A 12,359-nucleotide genomic window follows, 5' to 3' on the forward strand; every position below is an offset into this window, starting at 1 on the left:
AGAACGCAGAAAAATTATGTACAAAGATATGTATATTTTGGTTAGACATGTTACTATGTGTTCTCATTATTATTAATAATAGTAATAATCCAATTTACAATATTAGATTATGCATTTCAAAAGAAATATTCACCAAAATCTACCCAATAAAACCAAACAAAGTAGCTCTGAATATTATTTTAACTTTTTAAACTGTTTTTTAACTGTTACAGATAAGCAATAATCTTTTGCGCATGTTGCACCTGCCAAGTGGAAAATACTTACATGGATTAAGATTCTCTGGGCTTTCAAAGTTAGAAATCCCATGTTTCTTTGGAAAGAAAAGGGAAACCCTTGCAGAAGAGGTCCTGCATAGCCTGGTCATCCCGTTTTCCTAAACCTCAGACAGTCTTGCTCAAAACATGACACATAAAAAGCATCATCAAAACCCTTCCCGGCACTGGTAACACAACTGGTGCTGCTCTTGATTGGTGTTGCCTAGTAGGAATGCCAGTCACAAGAAGGGAGAAGGCTAACTCTGCTACCTTAGCTGTGTTGGTTTGACTCTTGCTAGGGAAGGTCATACCATAAGAAGTCAGTGTTCCCCTGGGAATTTAATTCTTCATCATAATCATATTTGCATTGTATTTGCTATTGACTGTTGTCCAATGGAGTTTCTATTGCTAGTCTTGTCATGGAAGTTGGCATGCCCTCTCTTTTTTCCCTTCACATGTGTATTCTGGCATCATTACTCTGATATTTGCACTCCTTTGCTCCCCACTGTGTTGTTTACTGAGGGCAACATATGGCCCCATGCTATTAACGAACAGTTTTGGTGCTTAATTCATCCGAGCGATGAAAAAGGAGCCTATAATCACTCCAGGAAGAAATGAGGAACACTTATGTGGGTCACATGAAAGCACTAGGAATTTCAAGCATGATACTGCTATTACATACTTTCTGAAGATCTCAAAAATATCTCCATAAGCAATCTTCAAAACTGCCAAATAGTATTTCTGATTGGGATTTGGAAACAGTTTCAAAAAGCAAAATCAAGCTGGAGAGATTGCCTAGGACTTCAGGGTGTACTATATCTCCAGTGACCTGTGTGCTCCGTTAGTCTTTCACTTGCTCAATATGAGGACAAATTGTATTGCATTACTCTGCTGAAATGAAATGGGGCAGTTTAAACAGAGCTTTGCAAAAGATGCACTTAATTTTGGTCTAAGCACCCACCTGTAAATTAGAGAGAGTATGTGAGTGTGTGTGTGCACACGTATATGTGTCTGTGTGTGAAAAGAAGCAATTATAAGAACTTTAGATTAATACTTTTAGGTTTCTTTGATCTTTCTTTACTTTTCAGTAATTTGGCTGAGACAAGACAGAATTATTTCTCATAGAGAAAATAACTGGACCAAAAGGGACACTCTTACCCAACAAAGCATTTTCTTTCAAAGAGGCAGCTAAGGTCAATTCTTACTTGAAATTTAGATTTAATTTTAAAAATATGAGTTCCCTTAACATCCTAAATGAAGCAGATATATTTCCTTGCATTTTTTTAATTCCTTCAAAATGCTTGTAACCCTAAAAGGGCCTTATTTTTTGGATATATGTGAAGTTATCTAGAATCAAAAGTGCAACTGACCAGTCACTGTCAGTCTCCATCCTAAGCAACATGCAAAGGGGAAAGAAATGTCATCAAAAATTGAAAGGTAATGAGTTATTTTAATGTATAAAAGGATATTCAGGTCCCACTGAAATCAACAACAAAACTTTCATTGAGATCAGCAGGGAAAGGACTTCAGTCACCAGTTAAAACAAAGGAAGAACAACCCTAATCTCTTCAAAATCAATAAGGAAATACAATTTTAAAAATAGAACTTGGGTTTTTTTTTGAATGGTCTTTTAAAATCATGCTGGTGACAGCTTAAGGTGTACAGAAATTCTTGCAGAAAAATAGAATGAAGTTTCACCTGGAATGAAGTTATTGCATTCAGTCTGAATTATAGTTGCTCAGAAAAAGCTAATTTAATGTCTGCTTTGTTTTGTTCTGTTTTTTATGTAAGTGAGTATATATGTATCTCTGCTGTTCCTCATTTCTGCCAGGACCAGAATCAGTAGGCAAGAAAAGCCATTGTAGTATTTCACAAAGCCAGGCAATATCCAAAGTCTCTCACAAGAACTTTTCTCCCGAGATTTCCTGACAACAGGGTTTTAGATAAATGCAGATAAGCCTTGTATAAGTATCTGAACTTTAGAAGGCTTATCTGAACCAAAACATCTCCAGACTCCTGGCATTCAGTCCCACTACTTAGTGTTTGTTATATGCATGCCTCTCCACAGGAAGGTGCTTGTAGCTGCATTTTGCTACCCTCCTTACCTCAGTTTCTCAGAGGGAATGAGATGAGCTGACAAATCCTTCCAGAGTCAGTGTCACTGTAAGCACTTGGAGTATCTGGAACAATACAGAGAAGAAACTCTTAGAGCACCTTCCTCTTCCAGTTCCCAGGCGGCATTCCCATGACACTATGCCTGGTAACTCACATGCATCCCTAAATTTAGCTTCCACTCAGTGCTGGCACAGCAGCACACTGGTCTTACCAGTGCTGTTTTCAAGTGCTGCATTGTTAGCGTGTTTCTGTTATCTCCCCTCCCCCTGTTGTCCAAGAATTAGTTGACGTCCCATGAGAATAGCACAAAGACATTGTCAAAGCTGGTAAAAGCAATTTGGATCAAAACACCTCTTACTTGGTCACTGTTGAATCTTACTTGGATTTCCAACGGTGTCCTTAGTCCCTTAACACTTATTGAGAAATAAGTAATTCCATCTCATATGTTTCTTTGCTTTAGGTCTGTTCTCTTTGCTCCAGCCACTTCTCAAGAAAACTATTCTGTGCTGCTGATTTGTTTTTTCCCCAGGAAAAAAATTTTGCCTGAATTTCCCTTCAATAGAACATCACTGCTTTAATTCATATTTCTCATGCTCACTGGTTTCTGCCTTGTACTACATAAAGCTCCACTTCTGTGTAGAGTCTACAGAAAAAACTTGACTAAATGCAAAGTCCGTTGCTTGTCCTGCTGACTGATTCTGTCATCTTGTACTCTGCCATCAGCATATATCCCTCTTTCATCCTTGTAAAAGCACTGCAAGCTTTTGAAGGTGAGGTCTTTTTGTATGCATATCTCTTATACCCTGTGCATAAAAATGTGGTTCAGGACTAGTGCTCCTGGTGAAAAAACAGCATTAATTACAATATCAAAACCAGTAGCAATAACAATAGATTTTTCAATAGTCAATTGCACTTGAATTCCATGTTGTAGTTAACACTGAATCATCAAAAACAGCTTGTGTTTCCTTGTGTAACCCACTGTTCGTGCGCATTATGATCCCTCTTTATGCAGCTGATCCATGGAATTTGTAGTCCTGCTAGTGTTCCTAGTTAAAAAAGTAAGTACCTTCAATTAACAGATGAGGTTCATATTTTACAGAGAAAATACTTTCCTAAGTTCCCATTTAATTATTTGTTCTGCCTCTTAATTTACCTATGTACATATCTGGAGAAAACACACTGCATTTACTGCTTCAGAAATGACAATTTTTGCTGGTGTTAAATATACACTTAATATGTAACAATCCAAATGTGAGCTACTCAAATGTAGAGGAAATAAATTTATTCATGAAATGGGATTGCTTCCTTAAATCACAAATAGCTCTTTCCATAACACCCATTTACCAAGTCCATCATTCTCATTTACATAAACTTCTGTCAGTAGTAGCTGTAAGGGACATCAGTGGGGCTAGACACAGCTGAGATGTGAATGGAAGCCCTGTGACTCTTTTTCTCAGACTTGATCAAGAGTGCATAGCTTGCATTGGGCAGTGCTAATGGGAAATAGGGGCCACAGTCCTTTAATACCTCTACGTAATCATCCTCTAGAAAATTCATATCGAATATAGATGTTTCTAGGCTCCCTGGACACTCTGAATATTGCAACTTGAGAGCTTGACGGAAGAAAATTATGTCAGTGAAATTAGTTGGTGGAATCACTTAGCAAGAAAAACTCTGCAGCCAGGGATGTAGTCTCCTTGTGCTTTAGGCTACTTGCAGCCTACCTTCCTTTCATTCTTCATACAAAGCTCCACTTCACAAAGCTCCATGTCTCAGCTCATGGCTGTTAAGACACATGTGGCTCTGAACCTTGCTATGAAACTTGGAGCAGATTTCATGTGGCTTAACTGGGCCGCAGAAGCGTGCAACATGCTATACATTCACAGACAGAAATGCATCTCTGATTAAAGAGAAACTTGTTGCTTGTAAGGACCTTGGGCTTACAAATTACTCCTGTGCATCACCTAGCACAGAAGTACAAGCAGAAGTAGAAGCAAACTATTGATCTAACTGGAGCTCCACCAGAACTGAGGCACTCAGAAAAAAATGGGAATTACAGAAGTACCAGTAGCACTTCATTCTCTAGTTACTAGGGGTAAAGACTATTGGAAGGAAGACAGTTAGAAGGAAGCTTCTTTTCTGACAGTAACTGATAAACTTGGTATGTTTAACAGTTTCGGTTAAATGGGGCAGAGTAGGCAAACAATTAAACCACATTTTAGAAATTAGAAGAGTTGTACATTGCATGTGGAAATGAAACACAAAAGTCATAAGTGGCACAGGAAAGCAGAACTGTGGAAGTGCTTGTGTGAAATCTGAGGCTGAAGAGTCTTCCATTTTGAGGAGGCAGCCATGGTCGCTAGCATGAGTCTCTGGAACACAGAGAGAGAGTCCTGAGAATTCTAGAAATAGACAATAACAAGAATTTTAAAATATACAAACAAATGAAGCTCCAAACAAGCCTCTGGAGGATGAGCACTACTCTGATGCTCTATACATGCTTAAGAACCCCAAGTATCATAAAGCATGCTCACGACACAAAGGAATTTGCAGCTTGAAGTCCAGTACACACAGAGATTCAGCAGGGAGAATTAAGCACACAAAACACTGGGAGAAACATTCTATAAAACACATGCAAGGACTTTCTGCTTCATTTTGTCAAGACAATAACAAGAGAAATATATTGAACAAATCTGTTTAAAAAAAGAAAGAACTGGAACACATCAAGATGATGCTTAACGTTAAACCCTATTGTCAGAAAACCAGCAGAAGTATGGTTTGGGAGACCCTGAATATTGGTACATTGCCTCCACAATAGGCAAAATAACTTTACTTACGAAACCACGATGGACAGTGTGTGGAATTCATATACTCTTTGAAATAGCAATTTTCCTGTCAAACATACACATATTTTGTTTCGGTTTAGGAAACATGTTGTGCAGTATTTCAATTAATTTTTTTCATTCCCTGTTTGTATATCTTTTTTTCATACAGAAGAAAAGTCTATTGTGGTATCTAGAGAAGTGAAAAGTAAGTTTCTTCATTTTTCCTTTATCTTCGTGTTAATTTATGCAAGGGATAATAGCATATTTGCTTCTTGGATCTGCTGGCTTCAGAAAATATTCCTGTACCTTAAATACTTTTCAAGTAAAGACAAGACTCTCGCTTAAAGGCTTATGATCCTGTGTTTGTGCTGTTTTGTATAGTAATAAAACTTGGTTTCTTATCCACATTCACAAGAGTAAAACATCACAAAAAGAAAACTATAATTCCACTAACTACATCAACACCCACAGCCATGCAGCACAAACTGGAGGTAACAAATTTGTTTTTTTGTGGATGAGCAGTTAAAAAAAAGCATGTAGATTAGCTATTCTTGTACTCTTGTATTTCTTCTCATCAAAATGAGGATTCGTTTCCCAAAGGAAAACCAAGAATTATAGCTTCCTCATTTCCTTTACTGAACTCTCAATTTTCTAATTAATAACATTCATGGAATAAGTAATTAAATTGTTGTAGCTTTTTGTAAAAAAATAAAAACATTATCTTTATTTCTACTGTTGTCCAATTAATTGACAAAATAGAGGCAAATGTTTTTAAAAGAACAAATCATGTTCTTTTGTAAATGATGCTTTAACTGCAATTCTCTACAAATAGCAGTAGTCCTGTAGTGAAAGTTTCAAAGGTTCAATTCATAAAAAGTGTTATAAAGATATATTATATATGCAGGCTTTTCATAGCATTCTGCACTTATTCCCAAATACCACTTGCAAGTTTTGCTGCCATTCAGTCAAATTTTATAAAAGAGGCGGAACAGGTGCATGGCTACTGAATCACCACAATAAACTCTTAGTTGCACGGGGTTAATGGCCATAATTTCTTGAATTAGTACTTAAGTAATTATCTGGTGTACATGCTGGTTCCAGTTCTATCCTTAACTCCACATCCACTCTCTGAGTATTAAGCTGTATTTCTGAGCTACTGATAATAAACTCCTAAATAAATTACCAGCTTATCAAGTCTAGAACCTATTACAGTTAGTCAAGAATTCCCATACCAAATATATATTCATAAATAAGTATGTGTATATATGTATATCTATATGTAAAAATAGTCAGATGAACTTCCATTTCCTTTTTTTAGAGAGAAAAGAGGAAAAGAAAAAGATTGATGTAAAGACGGCTACAACTGAAACTAAGAAGAAAGGTATGGTTTGTGAATGATTCTTATTGGCCTCATTCAGCTTTTACTGCCACTCCTGGCTCAGATCCCATTGGCTTTTGTTAGGTTAATCCCACACTTCTGGCTCTGTGTTGTCCTGCTCTTAGTTACTTAGTCACTATTTGCATGTTACCGCTTCTTCAATATCTGATGCCTGATGTGTTCAGTGTCCGATGTTTTCTAGACTTTTTTCCTGACAAGTAAAAAAGTCCTGTTTGGTGGCCATCTATAAGCTTATTAAACAATTTAATAGTGATACTGCCATACACAAAACTCATGGGAGATATCACTCAGTTCATGGTATGTCACTTTCTGAAGGCAGGGGTTTTTTAAATTTTTTTTTTTTTATAGTATCACAACCAAAACTTGCCATGACCAAACTGCAAACCCTAGATATCCATCTAAATAACATTTTGGAACATTCATTCCCAGGAAGCATCTAAAATCCACAAAGATTTTGCTTTCATGGGAAAATGTTTATCTCATTCATTATTTATTAATAATCTCATTGCTACTGGAGCTTAAGCTAAAAGGTACCACATTCATGCACTGATGATTTTTGCCTAGCCTTTGATGAATTATTAAGGGTCCAAATCATCCATAGTTGATGCATACTGATTAATTTTCATTTTCAGTTGATTGCTCTGTGGCTAGTTGGGTACATTGCTATAAGGAAATAATCTTAACTAAACTCCCAAATAAGTCACATTTTTTTCAGCGTGTGCCTACCAGGACTTGGCTGACTGCATATTTGAGTGTATGATTCAGACTTCTAGCATATTAAATTACTTTCTTTAATTAAATCTTAGAAAAAGAAGGAAAAAAAGAGAAAGCTCATGAGAAGACAGCTGTCCCTGAAATTAAAAAAGCAGGTAAGAAATCGAAGTCTGTCTTTCTCTGCAGCAGATATCTCACTATTTAGTGTAAGAAATTTCAGCTTTTAAGCATTTGAAATAAGGGTGCATGTAATTCATTATCACTTAAGAATCCAAGCTGGAGAGAGAGATCACAGTATATATTTTTTTATATACCTATGTAATGCGTTTACATTATATTTTATTCATATAGTATTTTATGCATATTTTATATATACACATATATGTATGTGTATATATAATACATGTAATTTTCAATTTTGTGAGCTTGGGATTTTTACAAAAACATTAGGAACACTGCTTTCTCTTATACACTAAATGAATCAAGAGCATAAGTATTTTCAAAGGGTGCATGGCATGGAAAGACTGAATGGAGTGCATAGATTTTTGCATGAATTATTTCACAAACTCAGCTCATTTTAAGTAATAAATCGAAACATCAACATATCAAACCACTTAAATGTGGCAGAAAATAGACAGTCATCTTTCCGAGTTTTATGCACACCCAGAAAATAATTTTTTTAAAAGTTAAAAATAAAGTTAGTGAACGTACTGAACCTAATCCACAGTGTTTCACGCTATTTAACTTAAAAAAGTAGATTGTTCAATAAGATTAAACCAACATTTGGGTCTTGTCTACTCTAAAATTGTTGTAACTTTTCTTTCCTGTTATTTCAGTAAATTTGCAAGTATGTTTAATGCACAAATGCACACATATCTCCAGTAAGTGACACAGTCTGTGAAACTGTCTCGTTAGAATCAAGTCTCATTAAAATCAAGGAGAAACAAAATGATCAGTCTATTGGTTTGGTCATCATCTTAACACTTAGAAACACTGGTTCTACTTGCTGCTTTGTCAGGCACTTTCTATATAACCTTCTACAAGTTATCAAGTACTCAGATGAACCTTTCTGTAGACCAGAGTAATGCCTAAAACCACGAAGAAAGGTTTAAAATAAGATTGAAAGATTCAGTGCTATAGTTACTATGTCCTCAAAGCAAGCCTTGTGCTCTGTTATCTAATTATTCAAATTGTTGAATTTTATCAAAAGCTGAAAGGATATATGTCCCATTGTTCACTAACATTGTAGATTACATAGGCAAATTTTAATATGCAACTGGCTTTGCCATTGAGTCATATGTGGTCTACATAAGCTTTCCTATTCAAGTGTTTATGGATGGGAAGAAACATGTTAACTTATGTTTGGTACAATATAAAAATACACAGAATGACACAGTCTACCTTGGAGTACTATCCTTGTAGCCCCATATTTAAATATGCTTCAGTCTTTTATAGTGGGAGTGGCGCACTGGGGAAGGGATGGGTATGAAAGGGAATACTCTTTTCCAAGTTAAGTTGCATATTTAAATGTGTAAACACAGATTTAAAAAGAAAATAATCTGACAATTCAAATATCTTTTCTAATCTTATTCTGGTTCTAAGCTTGCATTTCACTTGAGAATACAGGGTTGTAAAAGATTACATTTCCTGGCAGAGCTGCAGCATAAAGTTATTAATATGCTCATCTTCACAAGCTGTTGCTAAATCCAGTGAGTCACCCTAGTAATGCTAGAAAGACACAAATTAGACAAACCGACACATCTGTATATTTCTGTCCCTTTTATTAGCTCCGTAGGTTGCTGCATTTTGAAGAGTTTACCAGCCTTTGTGTAAGAGGATGGTAATCCATAATATATTCTAGCTACACATGTTGCTGTTATTCCTCATTCAGCTTGCTCTTTGAATGCATGTGTACTTTCTAGCTTTGATTGGCAGCACCTATTGTTATCCTTAAAAGGTTTTAAGCCTGAAATAATTGTCACATTCGATCAACAGAATAGTAGTGCATAGCCTAGTCTTGAAATGAGGCACCTCAATGTCTGATAGTATTCACATGGTTTGGGCAGACACAGCAAACGAACCTCAGAGCACTTGAATCAGCAGCGTAGATAAGCATCCAAAAGCAAGAGTATAGGAACAGCTTCCAATTTTCTTACCTTTTCCCGTTAAAAGGCTAGGCAGAGGCCGCTGCATTAAAAATAAACTCACAGAATCACAGAATGTTAGGGATTGGAAGGGACCTCGAAAGATCATCTAGTCCAATCCTCCTGCCGGGGCAGGATTGCCTAGACCATATCACACAGGAACGCGTCCAGGCGGGTTTTGAATGTCTCCAGAGAAGGAGACTCCACAACCTCTCTGGGCAGCCTGTTCCAGTGTTCAGTCACCCTTACAGTAAAGAAGTTTTTCCTCAAATTTAAGTGGAACCTCCTGTGTTCCAGCTTGCACCCATTACCCCTTGTCCTGTCAAGGGATGTCACTGAGAAGAGCCTGGCTCCATCCTCTTGACACTTGCCCTTTACATATTTAGAAACATTAATGAGGTCACCCCTCAGTCTCCTCTTCTCTAAGCTAAAGAGACCCAACTCCCTCAGCCTCTCCTCATAAGGGAGATGTTCCACCCCCTTAATCATCTTTGTGGCTCTGCGCTGGACTCTCTCTAGCAGTTCCCTGTCCTTCTTGAACTGAGGGGCCCAGAACTGGACACAATACTCCAGATGCGGCCTCACCAGGGCAGAGTAGAGGGGGAGGAGAACCTCTCTCGACCTGCTAACCACACCCCTTCTAATACACCCCAGGATGCCATTGGCCTTCTTGGCCACAAGGGCACACTGCTGGCTCATGGTCATCCTGTTGTCCACTAGGACCCCCAGGTCCCTTTCCCCTACACTGCTCTCCAACAGCTCTGTCCCCAACTTGTACTGGTACATGGGGTTGTTCTTGCCCAGATGCAGGACTCTACACTTGCCCTTGTTATATTTCATTAAATTTCTCCCCGCCCAACTCTCCAGCCTGTCCAGGTCTCTCTGAATGGCTGCGCAGCCTTCCGGCATCTCAGCCACTCCTCCCAGTTTTGTGTCATCAGCGAACTTGCTGACAGCGCACTCTAATCCCTCATCCAAGTCATTAATGAATATATTGAATAGAACTGGTCCCAGAACCGACCCTTGCGGAACTCCGCTAGACACAGACCTCCAACTGGACTCTGTCCCGCTGACCACTACTCTCTGGCTTCTTTCCTTCAGCCAGTTCACAATCCACCTCACTACTCGATCATCCAGACCACACTTCCTCAGTTTAGCTGCGAGGATGCTGTGGGAGACCGTGTCAAACGCTTTACTGAAATCGAGATAGACCACATCCACAGCTTTACCATCATCTATCCACCGGGTAACATCCTCATAAAAGGCTATCAAGTTGGTTGAGCAAGACTTCCCGTTGGTGAAGCCATGTTGACTGCCCCTAATGATCCCCCTATCCTTGATGTGCCTAGAGACAGCACCAAGAACAAGTTGTTCCATCACCTTTCCGGGGATGGAGGTGAGGCTGACCGGTCTATAGTTACCCGGGTCCTCCTTCCTGCCCTTTTTGAAGACTGGAGTGACATTCGCTTTCCTCCAGTCCTCAGGCACCTCTCCTGTTGCCCATGACTTAGCAAAGATGATGGAGAGTGGCCTAGCAATGACTTCCGCCAGCTCCCTCAGCACCCGCGGGTGCATCCCATCAGGGCCCATGGATTTATGGACATCCAGGTTGCTTAATTGGTCCCTGACCCAGCCCTCATCAACCAAGACAGATTCCTCCTCTATCCTGACTTCTTCTGAGGCCGCAGGGGTCCAGGGATCCTCAGGACAGCCTCCAACAGTATAGACAGAGGCAAAGAAGGCATTCAGTAACTCCGCCTTCTTTTTATCCTCTGTCTCCAGGGCCCCCACCTCATTCATCAGTGGGCCTACATTGCCTCTAGTGTTGGCTTTACCTGCAATGTATTTGAAGAAGCCCTTTCTGTTGTCCTTGACCTCTCTTGCAAGGTTTAATTCCAAGGAGGCCTTAGCTTTCCTAGTTGCCTCCCTACATCCTCTGACAACAGACTTATATTCCTCCCAAGTGGCCAGCCCCTCCTTCCACGATCTGTACACCTTCTTCTTCCACTTGAGTTTGCCCAGCAGTTCCCTGTTCAACCATGCAGGTCTCCTGGTACCCTTCCTTGACTTCCTACCTGTTGGGATGCTCTGATCTTGAGCTCGGAAGAAGCAGTCCTTGAACGCTAACCAACTATCTTGGGCCCCCTTACCTTCTAGTACTCTGTCCCATGGGATTTCCCCTAGCAATTGCCCGAAAAGGCCAAAGTTGGCCCTCCTGAAGTTCAGGGTTGCGATTCTGCTAGCTATTCTGTTCCTGCCACATGAGATCCTGAACTCTACCATCTCATGGTCGCTACAACCAAGGCTGCCCTCAACCTTCACCTCTTCCACCAGACCCTCCTTGTTAGTGAGGATCAGATCCAGCAGCACTCCTCTCCTAGTTGGCTCATCCACCATTTGCATCAGAAAGTTATCATCAATGCACTGGAGGAACCTCCTGGACTGAGGATGGCTGGCTGAGTAGGCCTCCCAGCAAATATCAGGGTATCACTCCTCACCCTGGTTTTCAAATCCCCGCGTTACTTCTCGATACCTCTGATTTTGTGTCTCGTTTTGCTTCCCCAACCTTTGCAATCCCTGAAACCGAGGTGCGTGCAGGGCTTGCTGCCTCCTCACCACCACCCACACCTGTCCCCATCCCAGCAGGAGCTCCTTCTGCCAGCAGCTGCCTGCCTGGCACCCTAGTCCCACATCTGCTCCTCACCCTTGCATACCTCCTCCCAAAAGACTCGCCTCTAACAGGAGGCCTGTTAACAAGGCTTTCCCCACAGAGGAATGGTGGTGTGTAGAGGCTGTCAGGTGCAAGAGAGAGAGAAAGAGATGCTCTGTGAGCACTAGGTGATAAAACATCTCTAAAATAATGCTCTGAGAGCAGCACTTCCCTCTATTCCTCTCCATCTCTCTTCCT

At 39.8% G+C, this 12,359-nt stretch overlaps 1 protein-coding gene across 21 annotated transcripts in view; it reads left to right on the forward strand.

Moving 5' to 3' along the window:
* The window catches only part of TRDN (triadin), a 254,540-nt gene that overhangs the window by 108,467 nt on the left and 133,714 nt on the right, over window positions 1-12,359 (forward strand). For all 21 annotated transcript variants that reach the window (XM_068416426.1, XM_068416449.1, XM_068416442.1 and 18 more), the window contains 3 exons: window positions 5,364-5,399; window positions 6,513-6,575; window positions 7,400-7,462. In XM_068416426.1, the coding sequence (XP_068272527.1) occupies window positions 5,364-5,399; window positions 6,513-6,575; window positions 7,400-7,462 (162 nt within the window). The remainder of the gene's footprint in view (window positions 1-5,363; window positions 5,400-6,512; window positions 6,576-7,399; window positions 7,463-12,359) is intronic.

Source organism: Nyctibius grandis, chromosome 1, assembly GCF_013368605.1.
Source record: "Nyctibius grandis isolate bNycGra1 chromosome 1, bNycGra1.pri, whole genome shotgun sequence".
In the NCBI taxonomy this organism is placed as follows: domain Eukaryota; kingdom Metazoa; phylum Chordata; class Aves; order Nyctibiiformes; family Nyctibiidae; genus Nyctibius; species Nyctibius grandis.